Source organism: Plectropomus leopardus, chromosome 10 (genome assembly GCF_026936395.1).
Source record: "Plectropomus leopardus strain MGB_pleo_1.0 chromosome 10, ASM2693639v1, whole genome shotgun sequence".
NCBI classification, from domain to species: Eukaryota; Metazoa; Chordata; class Actinopteri; order Perciformes; family Serranidae; genus Plectropomus; species Plectropomus leopardus.
In genome coordinates, this window is record NC_142185.1 from 10,052,631 (window position 1) to 10,072,353 (window position 19,723).

The 19,723-nt window shown below is 39.2% G+C and overlaps 1 protein-coding gene across 1 annotated transcript in view; it reads left to right on the plus strand.

Moving 5' to 3' along the window:
• The window catches only part of LOC121949092 (polycystin-1-like protein 2), a 45,922-nt gene extending 36,217 nt beyond the window's left edge, over nt 1-9,705 (plus strand). Inside the window, exons 36-43 of the mRNA XM_088083858.1 lie at nt 11-341; nt 1,370-1,503; nt 1,754-1,881; nt 3,038-3,198; nt 4,196-4,406; nt 4,759-4,860; nt 4,996-5,127; nt 7,928-9,705. Of these exons, the coding sequence (XP_087939984.1) occupies nt 11-341; nt 1,370-1,503; nt 1,754-1,881; nt 3,038-3,198; nt 4,196-4,406; nt 4,759-4,860; nt 4,996-5,127; nt 7,928-8,128 (1,400 nt within the window). The 3' untranslated portion in view covers nt 8,129-9,705. The remainder of the gene's footprint in view (nt 1-10; nt 342-1,369; nt 1,504-1,753; nt 1,882-3,037; nt 3,199-4,195; nt 4,407-4,758; nt 4,861-4,995; nt 5,128-7,927) is intronic.
• The last annotated feature ends 10,018 nt before the right edge of the window (nt 9,706-19,723 follow it).

The following is a 19,723-nucleotide window of genomic DNA, read 5'->3' on the forward strand; positions in this document are numbered from 1 at the left end:
TGTGTTTCAGGCTTTATCACAGATGGAAACTCCAAGCTTGTGGGTAATGCCCGTCTTCGTCAATTAAGGGTGCAGAAGAACTCCTGTGAGACTGCAGGCAGCATGCTCCAGTTTGTACCAGACTGTCACGCTCATTATTCATGGGAGGCAGAGGACAGGGGCTCCTATGACCCTGGCTGGAACCAAACTGTGAGGGATAATATCTCCACGAGCACTTCCAGCCCTTGGATGTACCAGACACAGGAGCAGCTTAGGTCTCATCCTGTCTGGGGCAAAATGGTGCTCTACAGGGGAGGTGGCTTTTTGGCAGAGCTTGGCCCTGATTTGCAAAATGCCAGCAGGTACGTACATTAGAAAACTGGAATGCATCAATAAGAGAACTGAAGAAAATCTATTCATTACATTATTTGACTGTAAGTTTAAAGTCCCCCTCCTCTCAAAAACTGCTTTTTTTCTGTTTATGTCCCCTTAAATCTCTGAGCTTAAATATACTAACATTTAACTGTGCAAGTTTGCCACTAGAGAGGTGTTCTCACATTCCTCTACTGAAGGGGGTAACATCAGTGCACTTCCCTAAAAATCAGAGAATCAAACGTTTCCCGGGCAAGCTAGATTAGGTTCCTCACAAATACAAATGCGAATAGCTGTCTTATAGACACACCTACCGACAGAGGAACAACATTGGCAAAGAAACCCAAAGCCTCCAGCACAAAGGGAACTTCTCAGTTCAGAGAGAGTTTGCATCATAGTGAAAGTCTTTACAGCAATAAGAGTAAAATGTGCAGTTTTTGGATATAAACTGAAATGGTGTGAAATGTGGAGGTCCTGAGCTGTTGTAGCTACATGTGGTCTTCTATTGTGAAGCTTGTTGGATGCGTTGCCAAATTCAAGGAAACTACTTTTGTATCACGTTGTATAGTAAAACTGCACACTTTAAAGTCACCTTTTATTGTGATAATCCAAAGGCATAATCTTGATATGCCACACCTGTCAGGTGGATGGACTCCCCTTTAAAAGTGCTCGGATTTTTACACATTTTTGACCAAAATTTGAGATAAAAGTATCTTTTGAGTGCATAAAAAGTCTTAGATCTTTATCTTAAATCTGTGAGAAATGGGAGCAAAAACAAAGGTCATAGCATAAAAACATGTTTGGAAGGGGACTTTAAATTATCCTTAGTGAGTTATAAAGATTTAGTGACACTCAGATTTATCAATCACTACATTACGGTTAAAAATATGGCAATGTATAGACATGGTTTCTCAAGCAAAGCTGTTGTAAAGTACCATTTAAAGACAAGTGTAACACTTAAGAGGAGAAAACAGAGAGGTTCCATCAGTAAAAGCAATCTTGTATACTTCATCTGCAGCACCCTCGAGTGTCTCTTCAGAAACACGTGGCTCGATGTGTACACAAGAGCCATCATTGTAGAGTTCACCATTTATAACGCTAATGTGAACCTCTTCTGCATCGTCACACTGTTGCTGGAGACCACAGCTGTAGGTAAGGTTGTTTCCTCTGAATAGACCAAAAATTAGGCATTCGCAGCTTTGACAAAGAAGTGGACATGAATGCAGCTTTGTTGACGTGGATTTTCAGGAGAATGTATAACACTGTTAATCAATCTGTTCATCTTAGACTATTCTGCCCTATAATTTAACTGTAATTTCTGTGATTTTTCCCATCATCATCTCAGCACGCAATAAGATCATGCTAGCCTGTATGTGCTAAACTGTTCGTGTTGATTTTACAGGAGCATTTCAGTTCCGCAGTGAGCTGCAGAGTGTTCGTCTTTACCAATCAACCGGTGGCCTTCACATCTTTGTTATGGCTGCTGAGATCATATACCTGCTTTTCATCCTCTATTACATGTTCCTGCAGGTACAAACTAACATGACTTCTACAAAATGTGCATCCAGTCCCTGTAATTGCTTGGTATTTTGTTATCGTGTGCATCTGATTTTAAATATTTACTGAGACTCCCAGGGGCTGAGAGCTCCACAAACTCAGACTGACCTCATAATATGCACAGAAGGCTCATTAGTCTGTTGACATCAACCCTGTAACCCTTTTAAGACTGCAGAAGCTTTTTGGTTTCAAACCAATTTCCCCTGGTCATGCCACTGATGTTTGCTACACAGACCGGCAAAAATCATGAAGCCTCTATGTTTAAACTGTGCATGTGGTAAACTCATTAAACTTTAACTACTGATTTGCTTGTAAATCCTATAGAAACACTCTGCTTTTTTCTTTCAACCCTGGTGAAAGAAACAGGACATTAAATTGCCCTTTTTAACCTTCACATAAGGAAAGAAATATAGGAAGACATTTGATGATGATGTTGCTGTTATTGTGAGGCTGTAATAGCATTAATCTTCACTGTGATTTGTGATTTTCTTTCATATAACACCTCTTAGTCAGGTCACAATCACTGCTCCTTGTTCTTCTAAAGCACAGTTTTTTTTTATCAAAGCACAATGTAATTTCTCAAGTATAATTTTCCACTTTTTTCAGAGCCATTTTGGCGTAAATAATGGGTGTTGTTCATCATGACGTGACATGGTTCTGAGACATTATGGTCATACTTCCTTTGCAAATAAACTTGTCTCAAGAGTATTTTGGTGTCAGTAACTGAATTTTCAATACGGCACTTGATAAAATGTAATACAGGAGATCAAAGTCAGCACTGAGATCAAAGTCTCACAAGGAGTAAAGAAGTAATGCATATTAACTTAGAATGCAAATTGCAGAAAATGTGACGCATCTGAATGTAAACTGAGTAAGTGAGAAAAAAGCTTTCAAAACCCTTAGAAGTATTTTGGTTACATAATACTAAATGTGGTAAGACACCAGCAAAATTTAAATCGTCTACACCCAGCCCCTTCATTAGATTAGAAACATATAATTTTAAAGTATATATAAAATGCATGTGCTTATAAATTTGAGTTTTTAGTGGAAGTTTAATTATGGTTATGCACACTAACTCACTGATGTTGAACTACATATGACAGCTCTGTCTCTTTTCTTTCCCTGGCAGGGCAAATTAATGAAGCAGCAGCGATGGGCTTACTTCAGGAGCAAGTGGAACCTCCTTGAGCTGACTATCATCTTACTGAGCTGGAGCGCCGTGGTTGTCTTCATAATGAGGACTCTTCTTGGGACCCGCGATGTGACCTACTATCAAAACCACAAAGACCAGTGAGACTCTCATAACATGTGCTAAACTTAAGGTTTGATCCTTAGTTTGTAGAAGTTGCACAGTGGATTTTAAATGTGGCTAGCTTCTGATGCTATTAAGCCATTATAGCAGCACATCTATACACAGGCAACCACTTTAGTCCATACTAAAATATCTCAGAAAGAGGTAAAGATAATTGTTTAATACAGCTAACAGGTGTACAGATTAACAGATGATGTGATGATTAAGATTTGACAGAAAACCTTTGGCGCTTGGACTCCAGGGGGGGAGATTTGTAATCAAGGGGCATCTGAGTAGCAGCAGAAAAATTCCCCATTAAGTTAAGACAGCGATGGTGGCTGATGACTCTGAGATTGATGGCTGATGAGGCTGATGACTCTGCAAAGAATAGGGGGAAATGGAAGGTTGAGGGTGCACACAACCAGATGTTGTCATGCCGAACTCATAAAATAACACGGCTTTGTCAGGGCTCTTGGCATAAGTGCATGATGCCAAAAGGTCCCTTTTGCATGCTTTAAACACTGCTGCATAAGACTGAAACATTGCTGGTAAAAATGTATTATATGAGTGTCAAAGCATCTTTAGGGTGGATGGTAGGTTGACGGGTCCAACAAAGCCTGGATTTTCATGAGGAAATCTGGTGTTTGCTTTCCCTCTGAATGTAATGTTGTTTTTTTCTCACACCTAACCATGTGCCTGTTTCCCATAATCCTAACCATTTGTGTCATTTGTTGATATCCTGGCATTGGTTGCCATGTGTTTTTGTTGCTTAAACATCATGGTAGCAGCATCTAGGAATGTAACAAGGATATGCAGATACCTAAAATGTAATATTTAGTCGCACATGAACACCACTTTTATGATGTTTAAATCCTAAATGCAATTGCCAGAGGAAAAGTTACACTACAGTCACATTACTCAAAATCACTACCACAACAAAGTTCCAAAGGTGTGTTTTTTCCTCTGTGACAGCTCACATGTTTACTGTGTCTCTAGATTTGCCAATTTCCATGAGACAGCCACAGCAGACTTTGTGCTCCAGTATCTGATCGCTTTCCTGGTTCTGTTCGCCACCTTCAAACTGTGGCACCTGCTCAGACTGAACCCCAAGATGAACATGATCACTGCTGCACTGCAGCGGGCCTGGAGTGATATATCCGGTTTTCTTATGATCACTGTGATCATGTTCGTGGCATATTCTGTTGCAGTGAGTATTTGCCTATTTTCACAAAGATCAGAGTCTTTCCAGTTCTTGTTCAATACATAGGTAAGAATATTAAGTTAATGCTAAGTTTTGAGTCATCAGGTCTTAAATAATACAATTTGGGGGATTTTTGTGATAATGGTGGTGTTTTGTGAGGTTGTCTTTAATATATTCATGAATTTTAATCAAACTGACAGCATTCTCCATGGTTAAAGTGGTAATATATAAAGTGTATGAAATCCTCATGATCTAGCCTTATCTCCAACATGATCTATTTAATTAAACTTAAAGCTAGATCGACAGAAATTATTTCAGTGGTTCCTCTGCTGATAAAATGGTTGACCTTTCTTTCTAGTCCAATGTGATCTATGGCTGGAGGATTTCCTCATATAGAACTTTCATGGATGCTCTTCTGAGAATCATCAGTTTGCAAGTAGGCATCTTTAATTATGACGAGGTACGTGAGCTCTTTCCCTACTCACAAATTTGCTGTGCAAAACACAGATCAGATCAAAATTCATATTCACGATGTAGGATTTTCCCTCATCGGCTCAAACTGATATTGATGTCTCACTGGTGCACTGTTTGCCAGGTCCTGGACAGCAGCCCCGTGCTTGGTGGATTACTCTTCGGTTCTTGTGTTGTGTTCATTACATTTGTGGTGCTAAATCTCCTCCTCTCAGTCATACTCGTGGCATTCAACCAAGAGCAAATATATCACAAGGTAACATTTATTACAAGTCATTATTCTAATCAAGGTTTTTTTTTGGTTACAAATCAGAGTATACTGTTTTAGGCATACAGTATACTATAGAAACTGTATCTTTTTGAAAAATATCCCAGTCAAGGTTTTTTTCCAAGGACACTTGTCTGCAAGACTAATGTCATCAGTTGATCAATTCATTTACAAATTTTCTATGAAGCAACCTCTTAGGGCTTGTGTTTTCTCTTTTACACACAAAAATAGTTTCTGTTTAAAATGCTGTAAACATCACTGCACCCGTGCATCCTTTATGATAGCATAGAGATAGAGCCCATTTAAGTCCCGCCCCCAGTGGAGGGGAAAACAATTCATCACCCTCCACTGACTTCGTAGTGCATGAAGACCTAAAAAATACCTAAAAGCTGCTTTTTGGTTGGATGCACTACTAACAGAGTGAAGAATAATAAAGATTTCTCTAGCTGCCGAACCAAAGAACTGAACTTTTGAGCAGTAAGAAGTGAGGCATCGGCAGGAAGATCTGGGGAAACTGTGGGATCGTAACTTTCAGTACACCAACATCCAGCAAGCATTGTATTAATTTGATTAGACAAACAGTAGAGGCTGAAGCTAAGTAAGCTATGTAAGACCTGGTTTTGATCTTTGTTAGCTTAAATGATGATCTTAACTGGCTACTTTGTTGTCGTTTCATCTCTCACTTGAATATTGTGGTGCCAAAAGCCAGCTGTGGTCTGCACGGCTATTAAATACACTGCAACATTTGGATGGAGAATTATTTTCACTATATTACTTTTTCATTGCATTCCACCATTTTTCTTAATGTCTTTGTCATCTCTTATGGTCATATAACACTTGCTTACAGAACTATGCTTCACTACCTCCACAATATCCAGTTAAGGTATTCCATTTCGTCTGTATCCTCAAGCTTTTAGAAGGAGTTAGGAGGTATTCAATTCAGAGCAAAATAGAGAGTAAATACTGGACTTAGGGGGTCAAGTAAACACTACCTTTGCTCTGTGTCTGCTGGATGTGTATCTGCTAAAACCTTTGCTAAAGCAACTTTGAAAGGGCAAGTCTAGCACCTGCAGATCACACAGTCGTCCAGGTACAAAGAAATCCATATCAGTGTAGTGAAAATGTATTAAATTGTACTGAACTGCCTGCTGCCTCATTATGCCGTCTAAATGCTTGTTTCTATTGCTGACCAGGGTACAGTACAAGGCTGAATGCCCTCAAAGTCCAAGGAAAATTTTATTTTTACCTACTCTTTATGCTCCTTCACACTTTGTACAGCTGCTGCCAAGACCCCTGTCAATCCTTCCAAGTCTCACAGAGACCTGACTGCTTTTAAATACCATGTGCAAGGTTGGTCTAATCACTGAAGAAGAAATGGCCAACATAAAAGCAGCTGAAGGTTGACATTGCCCATCTGTCCTCAGCAAATCTTTTTATTAGAATATTAATCCTTTTTCTCTATTCTGTGGCAGCTGCAGTTTACTTTACAGTGCGCCCCCCGTCCCCGTTGTTCATGCACAACCAAAGGCTTTACAATTATTGAATCAGACCCCCTGTGAGCCCCAATTTGTGTAACTGTAGTTTACCAGTAATTTCTAAAAGAAAGTAGACGCCTACCATTGAAATGTGTGCAGATTTAAATAGAAACGGGCTCCTGTTTCAGCCTCAAGTACACATTAAGCCCTTTAACAAGCTGGAATAAAAAGGCAACATGTTGCTTTAGCACAGTAAATGATACATTTGACATCTGAATTATGTTTTTTTGTGGAAATATCCATTATTGAGGGAAAGAAGAAAAACATCAGTATGTCAGGTGATTCCAAACTTCAGAACATTTATCATTATATAAATAAATAGAGTGAAATACAGTGGCATCCAATTACAGTGATCACAGAAAGTATGCTAACATGCACAATAGTTTGTTTTTTGCCCTTCTTACAAAAAAGACAATGGTCTCACTAAGCTGTTTACACTGTGAACAAAAGATATTTCCACTAACACTCTGGTATACATGCAGCTGTGATTATCAGAATTGTATATTTAAGATATGTCACAGAACATATAGATTTTTTAATACTAGCACTTTTTTCCAGGTCGTTTCTTTCTTTGTATTTATGTTTTACTTTCTGTTTTTGTGCAAATTTTAGGTCATTTTCAGGTATCAAAGGGTTAAAGAGTCAGTTTTGAAGTTTTGCAAGTGATGCAACAACAATACAAAAAGTCATTCTGGATTAGCCAGCCTCTTGCAAACATACACTGAAAAGACACAACAAGCTTGCCTTTAATATTGCTGAACACCCACAGAAGCTTGTTGAACCTGCTGAGAAGCTGTGGGCCTGTGATTTGCTTAGGAGTGACGGGACGTTAGTCATAAGTGCAGTGAGTCTGTTGATGTCACGTGTTCTTTAATCAGACAGATTAACTCAAGACACCAGTTTTCAATAATCTATCAATTTTGACAATTAAGAGTCACTGCAAGAGTAAATAACACTCCTTCCTGGTGCAGTTGCATAGTAACAAGAACAGGATTTTGGCAGCTTCTCTTTATTTTCAGCACATTCTTTTTTTTAGTGGAGCCATGGTAAACTGTTGGGGTTTTGTAACTGAGAAAGAACTGAATTGCCCTCCCATTTTGAGATGTTTTTTTTTCACATAGGAAAGGATGAAAATTGAGATAACTGGTCAGAAGCACATGATATGTCCTTAGCAGCAATTCGTGTGAAGAACATTACTCCAATGTTTCTTATCATTCAGAGAATGATTTTGTTGTCTCTCCTCTCTTCTCCAGCCCTCAGACGAGGAGGAGATTGTTGATCTGATGCTCAAGAAAATCTGCAGTCTTTTTGGGATCAGATATAAAGATACCAAAGATACCCTGGTGCCTGATGTGAACATGGACAGTGGCTTGACCCTTAATAACAGCAAAAATGTCCTGAACAATTCTTCCATAGATGTAAACATTTCTAAGACATCTGACAACTCAGTATAGCAGTATTGCTTTAATTAGTTGGGTTTCATATATTTTGTATGTTATTTTTTCATACTTCTTTGCATGTTCCCTTCTAGCACAGTGTGCTACTTTGCAAATATTGCATGACTTCCACAATTACACAATACAAGAGGCGGGATAACTGGTGTGGCACAGTAGGCAGATTTCCATGATAGATTTGGGCAAAACTGTTTTGAAAATGTTGATAAACCATCATTACAACTTATCTTGTGACGTTATGTGACGTTACTTCTCCTCTCCCAGGAAATAGTTAGCTCAAAACATTAGCAGGTTTTTTCCTATTGCAGCCACTGCATTACTCATCATTGTTTCCAGTTGAAGGTGACACAGACGTGTTATGTGAGTGATAATGGAAAGGCACGCCCCTAATATGTGGGAGCGGTATGAGGGATTTCTGGTGAGGTGATAGTCCACAATTTCACAGTGGAATTGTGAATTAAAAACTTCTGGATGATCCACTCAACTTTTGACGAGTTATGAGATGCAATAACACCTCTTGTAGTGCCTGCTGCTCCATGCCCGAGAGTGTCAGTTCCTACCAACAAGCACATAGTCATAGCATCATGTGACTTATAAAAGCGAAAAAAAGTGGCCCCATTGTAGTTTTGCGAAATATGGCTTTTTCACATTGCCTGAAATACCTCCTTGTTTGAGCATGAAAACTGGTTTTATATTTGCAATTTCAATTTACGCAGTTCGAGGGTTAATGGAAACCTGCCTAGTGATGTAGGATACAACTCATGTTCTATTAGTTCACACCAGAAATGATCGTGCAAATACAAAATGCAGAAAACATGGCTCAAAGAACAGAAAAATAAGACCTTAAAGGTTCTGTATGGACATACATTTCTCAATTACTCAGAAAACACATGTACATGTACACTGTGTTTTGTACAAATAGCGGTTCCTGTTTCAGTGTCAAGTGCACAATAATGTCAATAACAAGCTGGAATTAACGTGTGCTGCTGTGGCAAAATAATAATAGATTAGTCTAGGGTTTGCATTATTGAAATTTGTGTTGAGAATAATAGCCAAACAATACTATGTGACAGTATGTGACAGTGCTTTGACAAATTGAGTTAGAAATTAATCTAACCACTGATAGACTGGAGAGGGTCCAAAGAAATACTGCATGCCAAAATATTGCACTGCTGTGATATGATAATTATTGATCACAACCTACACTTTTCTGGCCCTGAAAACAAATTCAAAATCAAATTGTATTTGGGGGTATCAATTTTAAATGTAAATGATAGATTGAGTGTCTGAATTAAATTGTGAAAAACATCAATATAACAGGCGATTCAAAACATTTCAACTGTAGTGTACCTTTAGGTTTGTTTAGATGCATGCTATAATTTGTAATTAACGTTTGTCTTTTTATGTATATATTAAATTATACATGTTTGTGAGCATTGTATAATGTCATTGTTTGGTCACTTAAATCGCACCATGGCATTATGGTTCATGATCCTGGGTTTTTGTTTATATTCTGTTACACAGAGGACTTTGTTTTGGGCTTTTCTGTTTGTCTTTTTCTTGCATCATGTATTCATTTGTGTTTCTGTTTACTGTTTTATTTTGTAGATTCACTCATCATGTGTCATATCTGCTTTTACTTCCTGTCTTTACCTGACGGTTTTCTGTCACCTGTCTTCTATCAGTCTCGTTAGTCCTCCCCTGATCCCAGAGTCCTCCCTGCACACCTGTTCTGTTCTCTCGTGTTCCCAGTCATGCCATTGTCAGCCAGTCCCTGTGTTTCCCTCCTTTTACCCATGTCTACCTACCCAACCTGTGTCTCGTTCCTCTCATTACTTACCAATGTATATATATATATGTGTCTTTTCCTGTGTCACGTCACTTGTGTTCTCCATTGTGTTCCCCGCTGTGTTTTTCTCCTATTTTATGAAGTCACTGATTATTCCTTGTGTTTCCCTGGTTGGTTTCAGTTTAGTTTTGATGAGTTTTTCGTCAGCATTAGTTGTTCACTTTTTGTTTGAACCACCTGTATGGCAAGTGTGGTTTTAGGACCCTTACTTATCAAGTACTCACCCTAGTTTTTGCAATCCAACACCACTGGCACTATTCAGTCCTTGTCAGTTATGTTCAAGCCTTTTCAGCATGTTGAGTCAGCGTCAGAGACGTCAGAGATGGCAGAGCCCGTTGGTGAGAGAAATCCCTCTGATTGGCAGTTTAGCTCAGTGCAGAAGAAGAATGAGGATGTGGACTGTTACAGAAGTAAACAAGTACTATAGGAGTAAGGTTGAAACAAATTTTGTTACATCAAATAACTTGTTTTTTGGCCATTGGGCTCTCTAGTTTGTAAGAAACAGTTTGGAATCATGTCTTTTTTTTTTTAGCACACAGTAAAAATCATTTGTTCTGCAACATTGGGTGGTGTTGGTAATGTGCTAACTTGCTAACTTGAATCAGTCCTGTCAGTCTTTCAGATTCCATTTTTGAGTGAATACAGACTAGAGCCGCCTGCTGGTATGGAGAGTTATTTCTTCATATACAGAACATACATGCGTGCTGGCCACTGGCTGTGGTCATTGTGATGTGTTTAAGTGCAACTTTTTGACCAAGACACAGGCAACATGAGGCAACACAACAGTCAGCCTTAGTGGATCTGGTGGAAATGACTGTATTTCCATTCAAGACAGTGAACAAATAAATGATGATACAAAAGAAGCTGTATATTTTAATGAAGTGATCAAATAAATTTTAAATAGTTTTAGAGTCAATCTATTTTAGTGGAAAGGACAGAACTATGACACCAAGTGTGTACTAAGTTAGTCAGACAAAGAAGATCACATGCAGTGAAAAATTTATAATTGCAAACACAGTGTGAGGAAAATAATGAAGGTTACCTCTGTTGAGATAAGATGTAGTAGAACAAGGAACATTTGACTCCACTTCCCAGCAGCAGTGAGTTTTCTCACACACAAATGAAACTTACAATTACATTTGGTCAGATATCCTTACACAAGATTATATGAGTTCAGCTCAAATCTAAAAGACAATTTTGTCTCTATATTGGCCACTAGTTCTTTGATGTGGAGGTGTCTGGGCCATAATATTATAGCAAACACTGTCAGAAACACAGCAGAGGGAAATCAGTCTGTTTACAATGCAGTCATACAAACTCATATTAATAATTAGAAAAATGGACTGCATGTGGAATTATGCTTACCCTGCAGACTAATTTGTTAGTACACAACATACAGTATGTTTAACATATAACATTCATATTCAGGCCACAACCTCATCAATGCTTCATAAACACTGTGATTCAGCATCCAGCTAACTCAGCAGATGACAATACTTCAATGTTAGTCAAAACAATTTAGATTTTTTTTCCCCACAGTGTCTTATAAAAGCATATTGCATCATCTTTTCTCCAGCTGGGAAATGTCGGATCAACCTCTCGCAGTCAGCTGGAGATGTGTGTATGACAACTCGCTTACACTGAGTTGGAATCGGAAAAGCACCAAGGTTAAGAGCTTGAATCTTACATCACTGTTGTAGGGAAAATCTTGTGGGTGCTGCTTAAGTGACATAGTATCTCTGAGCAACAGATGTATATTCTTAATGGGTACTATGTTTAATCCAGCACAAACACATGGTGTCCCTTTGGCAACTTAACAAGGCATGCTAACTTGAAAAAAAAAACATGTTTTGTCACTGATTTTGCATATAATCTTCACTATAAATCTAAAAAGCAGTGATGGAAGAGGTATTCAGGAACCATTTTCACATACTTTGAGAGAATACTCTCAGAGAGCTCTTTGCCTAAAATTTCTAGGAAGGACTCCTAACTTAGGAGATATTTTGGGAAATTTTCAAAGCAGCTCTGAACAAGGAAGGGACAGAAACGTATATGTTAATGAGGAGGTGTGGTTGACCCTGTTGCATGACAATCTTTTAACACGTGATTTGTTGTCACAGACAGGCCCTCTTGTTAACCTGCAAGGTGTGGGCAACCAATGACGTTGCTCAAATTTTGATTATAATTTAAAAATGTTTTTGATTCATAACAAGGCTGTTAAGGTTGAAAATAAACTCAGACTAAGCTGTTTTTGCTCCTAAAAGTTTCCATGCAAATTTAGCAGAAATGTGATATTTCCAATGTTGTTTGGAGAGTCACTGAGATCTAATTTTACTGTAAATGTATTTCAAAGGAGTATTATAGGCATGCTTGATTTCATGCAATTAGTGCCAAGCCCACTAATTAAAGAGGTTTCCACATAGAGATAGACCATTATTCTGTATTTCCCAGTCTTTCTAGGGGGGAGGTGCTAAGCCTGTCAATGGCAATAGTTAATTGAGTCAGCAGTCTCTGTAATTAAAAAAAATTCTTCTTGGGGTCAGTGAGCATAAGCATAAACAGAAATAAAAGGTCACATTTGTCATTCAACAAGACTGGAGGTGATAGTAGCTAGTAACTCTTTGATATTTGTTTTGGTGGCACAGCAGAGAGGCAGGAGCATCATGACAGCCCCCAAAAATACACTGATAACAGAAATTACTGTCTGCATGAGGCATTTATCATACTCAATAGATGCCTTCTGTTCAAAAATCTCAAATTAAAGAAAGGCAGGCACTGAGAGAATAGGCAACTGGTAAAGAATTTGCCCTCTCCCTCCTCCAACATCCATCCCCCCTACTCTTCCTCCAAGGTATGTCCATGCATGCTATCTTCATATAACGGTTTGTATGATGTCCTACACACTAACAGCTCACAAATGTCCTTAACATAAAGTTACAAAAGCTAGGTTAAGGCAACTGAGGCAACTGGCAGTGGAATCCCACATGCAGAGTGAGAAACACAAAATCACCAAGAAAACAAACAACATCTCAGCTCTGTATTTTGCATCGCCACAACCTGACACTGCCACTGTTACATTACCACATTTACTTAAGTAAATGCTTTTGTCTCATCTCCACACCTCAGCATATCACAGCAGAGTGCAAACAAACTGTTTTGCAACTTTGTGGTTCATGGTGTGCAATGCTTTTCATCGGCAGAGCTGCCATCAAAAATCAAATCTGCCATCAAATCTCTGATGTAGCGAACTGATAGAGTTTTCTGTAATTAAGGAATCTATAATCATCAATCATGTATCTGAACAAAAGCTGCCATTTATTCTGGACAAGACTCCAGTTTCTTTGATGATAATGTGTTACTGATTTTCATGGCTATACGCTCATCTATCTGGAATTATGCACACATTTTCATTAGCCACAGAAGTGATTCAGGAGTAATTCATACATCACAAGATTGATCTCTGATTCCAATTCTATCACAAAGTACGAGATCTACTGGAAGACAAGCTGAGGGAGAACTATGACAATTTTGAAGTTCAAAGGCTTCACCCACAAGAATTTGCTTTCCTGCAAGAGCATGCTGTCATTTTGCAGCCTCTAGCTATTGCCATCAACCTTCTTTGAGGTGGGAACAAGTGTTACCCAGGACTTGTAAGCCCTACCTTTCTGAGCCTTGAGACAAAGCTCTCTGAGAAGCTACCTTATTCAACTGACAATGCACTACAATTATTGAGGCCATAGGACACACTGTGGATCAGCGTTAGTGAGCCATTAAGCAAAAATGGAAACCACAGTCATGCCAGTGTTCCACGTATGCTGGCCTAGCCCTTAGAGAAGAGATGACATGAGGAAAATCTTCATTTAAGACTATGTAGCACTGAAACAAAGCAGTCCAACTCAAAGAAAGATGACACTTTTTTGTGAAGACTGATGAGTCATACTGGATTTTCGTTGTCTTTGATAATGCCATATGAGATCATCTGACAGCATAATTCATAAGGAAGTGAGGAAGTACCTAGAGGATCCTATATCAAGCTGAAATATCTTCAGGCATTTCCTATAAGAGCCTTTTTTCAAAACCGCGCTGCCTTCTAGGGCCCCTGCTGAGTGTCTCAGTAGTGATGGAGTCAATCTGTTGACCTTGTCCTGAAGCAGAATACCACATGGAACAGGTCCAACTGCTCCGCCACAACAAGCAGTAGGCCTTCTGTCCCAACGTACAGTATCACAGCATTAGTTTGTGACACTTAGCTAAAAGTTAAAATTTTAACAGAATGATACTCTAACATCTAGATAACATCTACGTCTAAATAACAAAGAGATACTGAAAAAGAGTCGTTCAGGAAGCAGTGTCAAAAAAGTGTGAAATAAAATTCCTTGTCCCATTGATAGTCCTATCACATCTCAGCATATAGTTGACTTGAATGATTGACTTGAATTCACTCAGTTTTGGAGCCAGCCTCAAGTTTCCATTCAAAGAACTGCAGTTTTTGGTACTTATATTGGCTTCATTTTTCAGCCACAGACATTGCTGCTTGATTGGAATCCATTCGTTTTTGGACAAGAAGGTCTCTTAGTGTATTACCTCATTGTGTTGATCTTGTATTTTATCTTCTATTTCATTTAATTACTCTGGTGATAACTACTTGCTTCTCCCTTTTCTTTTCAATTTGTCATTATCTTAGGTTTTGGGTTATATTGTAAACTCTTCTCTGTTTGTGTTTTGCTTGTTTCTAGTTACTCATGTTCTGTTTCCTGTTTTATTTTGTTTAATCACTCCTCATATGGCATGTCTGTTTTTACTTCCAGTCTCTGTGTGTTTCCCTGATTAGTTTCACTTGTCTTATCAGTTTTGTTTGTCCTCCTTGGACTTCCCTGCACACCTCTTCTGTTTAGGTCTTGTTTGCTCCACCCTTGTGTTCGTGCCACACCTTAATTTGTTAGCCAATCCCTGAGTGTCTGTCCTTTTGCTTGTGGCCACTTACCTCAGCTTTGCTCCTGTCTTCACCCGTGTTCTTCCTTGTGACCCTGGTTTGTTTCAGTTGAGTTTTGGATTCGTATTTTATTTATACTTTGTGTTTTGGTCACTTGCTTGTATTATGTTTGTACACCTAGCTGCTTGTTTTTTCTCTGCATTTGGGTCCTCATCTCAACTCACCCCTGACACAGTTTCTCTCTCTGCATCCAAGTCATCAAAGTTTCATGTTCTCCAAATAGGTTTAAATAACTGCTTAAGTCACTCATTGCTGTAATTAGATGTGAGCTTGTTAACAGGTTGCAATTAATTGCAAACGGGGGCTGGCTGCATCCCTGTTGCAATATATATTAATTTTAAATACAGGCTGATACTATGTAATCAGTGCATACATTTACAACAGTTAACAGATGACTGAGTAGGTGTCCTATATAGATTTTCAAGGTCACCCTGACGCCAGTCAGAATCACACAACTTGTACACACCCAGATCATCATATGATAACTTGATATTGCAGTTCTGTTTTTTTTTTTAACCAGAAATTATTAATTGCCATATGGGAATTTGACTTGGTCAATTGGTGCATTACAGTAACAGTGCAAAGGTAAAAAGACAAGATGTAAAGACATAAGTTTAAAAAATGCATGTCTTTAAAGCAAAGATGTAAACCAATACAAAATACATAAAAATGTTTTTAAAGTATCTGTTTTTAAGGTATACATTGCACAGGAATGTGCAGATATTTTTCACAGGATGAAAAGATTCAGTTCACAATATAAGTACACGAAAGTACAAATGTTACATATTTTTGGCTGGACATGCTGGCATTACTCGATGATTGCGATTATTTAGCTGATGTTAGTCAAACATCTCCCTTGCTTGTAACAGAGCTGTGCCCTGTGTGCCACCACTGCAGGACAGGACATCAAGAGATGGCAGAGGGAGAGGCAGACAGCATTAATTGTTATTATTTATTTCTGATTACACCCATTAGGTTACATCCAGATGGCAATTTTCTCCCACACTAAAACACTATTTTAAAAAGAGCTGTTTTGTGGTTCTTTTTTTAAAATGTCTTTGCAAGAGATGTATCTACCAGCAACATTTTAAAACTAATAACAGAAATAAACATCAAAACACCCCACATCGATGAAAAAGGCATTATGGGATGACCACAGGTTCACATTATTTTTGTATCGGTCATTTGTGTTGTGATACGTAAACAAGCCATTCATCAACTTGAAAATGTAAGGGTTTTGTCTGCAAGACCAGTCTAGATATCCACCGAGCTCATAGCAAAGCCTGTGAGTGAGACTAGCCTGCTGGCTGTCTAACAAAACATCTCCAAACCTGGTGGGTTGGGTCAGGTTGGAGAATCAGAGCTCTAGAGGGGATATGGTTCATGTATACAAATGTGCTCGCCATCAATTGCACAGATGCAATTACGAAAGTTCCACCCTTCAAAGAATCCCTATTTCATTCTTGGTTTACCATGGCATGTTGCTCCTGATCAGCTTTAGAGTGATGATTTCACAGGTATCCTTGACTGCATTGAAGGCAGTCTTCTAAGTGGTAGCTAAATGCAAGGTTGGATATGGGAGCCTGTTCTCACTCTGAACTTATCAAATACATCTGCTCTATCAGTGCTTTTAACGTACGAGCATGACACCAAATGCCACCTTCCACATCCAACCGGAATGCAGCTGGACAGAGTCAGTTAGGAATGCACTCTGAAAGAACAGGTGGCATTGGTATTATGTACCGGCGGACAGCCACGGGTGGCGTCACTTTGGAACGTGGCCAGACCTAACGAGTCACGTGAGCATGAAACACTGAAGGACAGTGTCAGGTAATAATGCTGCTGGTCACCACATGATATGTGGGAGGTGTGATGGGTGGGTCCCACAAACAACTGACTGTCATGTGGGAGTCTGGAGTTCGCTTTTGGTGTGGATGTGTGTGTTTTTTTTGTACACCTTACCTTGTTGCCTAATCCCAACCATCATGACGGTCTGCGTCGGTTGCCATGTGCTGTTGTGTAAACATAAGGACCATGCTGCACCATCCCACCATGTGTGCTTGTTGACATCACTGTAACGGCATTCCTGAGCGTAAACAGCTGATGAAGGGGATACCTAAAACGTCATAAGCAGACATGGAAGGTCTCTGACAGAGCAGCACCATGTGACGAGTTGGGATGAGAATGTGTTGGATATGGAGTCTCCTGTGGCTAAAGACTTGTTAAAGAAGAAAAATACTACTCTGTAACCATGTTTGATAATTTACCTATTTCACATTAAATTTCCAGACTCAAGGCAAGATGGAAGACATTGAGTTATGTGAAGCGGTGTAGAAAATAGTTTTCTTCACTGTGGGTCTGGAGCAAAAAGCCAGCATGACTGGAAATATGCCCTCCTCATATCCTCTCTGTTGACACATAGTCAAACATAAGATACGTCCTTTGAGAGAGTCTTTGTTTCATTACCATAACATCCATTATTTTACTTTCATTCTTTTAGAGTAAATTACAGTGACTATTGCTGTACGTTTAGCACTATGGGACAATTTGGAGGATGGAGCTGGAGGATGCAGCGGCACCTCCACAGACTTGAGTCATCACAATCAGTCAGGGTATCCAGCAACAGATATGAAGTTGATGGACTTTATTACAAGAAGTTATATGGATAAACCAGCTATAGTGACCATCATTTTTCAGTAGGGTTTGAATGAGTTTAGGAGGTTAAGTTTAGAACAAACATGGTGACCACATACCTGAAAATGACTCAGAGTTGACTTGGTTTCACACACCAGTCTCCTGGGGAAAAGTCCTCTGTGCTTGTCCCAGTTACATGGGATATATACACTCTCTTCTATTTTACATAGATAACACCAGTGACTTGGAGCTTCCTTGTGGGAAGTGTCTCTGTGTGTTCAGCTCTGGATACTTCTGTAGTTTTCCACTGAATTTCTTTGGTTTGGAGTTTAGTTTCTCTCCTGCATCCTGTTTCTACTTTGGCTGTCTGCATTACGTTAACTCGTGTTAAGTTGCTAAAGTTAAAAACCCAACATTTTGTTGACATCGTGGTAGCAGCATCTTGTACTGAACGAGCAGAAGCATACTTAAACATACTTAAAACGTAATATTTAGACGCAGAATTCCACATTAAAGCTGCAATATGTGATAGTTAAAGACACACCTCAAAACGGGCAGCCCTGCTGCATTGGTCTGACAAGTCAAACCAAACAAAGACAAGCCAGCGTATGAGTGTGAAAACGGGTACAGATGTCAAAAAGTTATACTTAGGTCACTACATTGTGATCAAATGTGTTGTTACTTTATTTCGCACTTGAAGGATCATGCAATCCATGTTGCCTAGTTTCATTTCCAGCCATGATTGGGAACAAAGACAGCAGACCACAGATGGAATTATAACCTGCAGCAGTTACTATGGTCACACATCACTTGCATTCGGGTAATTTTAATGCTGTGATTGCTCACAGTACAGCCTGAGGATGAGGTTTTGATCTGCAGTAGGCACGGGAATTGTAGAAATTAGCTAGAGAGGTTTGAAGTGGCTGTGTGAAGAGATGACAATCCAGTCTTCACTTCCTGCTATCATATGTTGCTCAGTGTGTTCTGAACACAGTGTACTGTCTGTTATGGACAATTTTCATGTTCTTTAATGCACAGAGACAGATAAAGAGGATTAAAGAACAGACCGAAACATTGCTTATTGGATTTTCAACGACGGAAGAGGATCATGTCTTTCCCACAATGTACTGTATATGAATTTTAACACAGCACAGGCTTATTCTCTGAAATTTCTGAAGTGCATGGTACAATGAATCTAAAGGGAAGTTGGCATAACTAAACCGTCTATTTATAGTACACCTTGACACTGGTGTCATAAAGAAAAAATAACCACAAGGCTCACTTGACCTTATATCAAAAGACAGGTTAAAAATGAATTGGAATAGTGTAAGAAAGAGCACTGGGTAAAGAGCCTCAGAGGTGAATACAAACAGTGGGATGAAACAGATTAAGAGTATTAAAAGGGAGTACTGTCTCAAAGCTTGATTGACTAAACACTGACCTCAGAGAGTGACACACAGAGGGACATTAAGCCACGCTCCAGTGACTCTGAACTGCCTGTGTGTGTGTGTGTGTGTGTGTGTGTGTGTGTGTGTGTGTGTGCCTGCATGCGCACAAGCAGCACCACAACTCCCACAGGAACTTGTTCACACTTATTAAATGAAAAAGCCTTCCTAGGCAGCTGTTATCATGGAGTCAAGGGTTGTCTTTTCCTGTCTTTCAGTCCTTTCAGTTAGTGAAGACGTATTACAACTGTAAATCACCTTAGCTCACATGGTGGGCATTAATGAGAGACAAAGTTTTGTTCCTGTTTAAACACTGTGCGCAACCAGTATTTTTTGCATGCACAGAAATGTGTTCTTATGTCTGCTTCTTAAAAAGCTCTGTGATGACATCTTAAAGAAAATCCATGTGCTGGTCTGCTCTGTTTTAATGCTTCCTGCACACTAGTGAACACATCAGCTTTGTGCAAAAAGAGTTAAAGAAATTTAGACTTCCTATTTGGGTTCAAATCAGCCATTAAGTCAGTGGGACTGACATCCCAATCTCATTCCGATGTCATCAAACATCACCACTTTGATAGTGCTTTTGGCGTACAATCTCAATGCTAAGAGGCACATTTCGTGCCTGCCTGAAGAAGGCAGCCAGGCAGAACCAGTCCTCCGAACTCCGGAGTGCA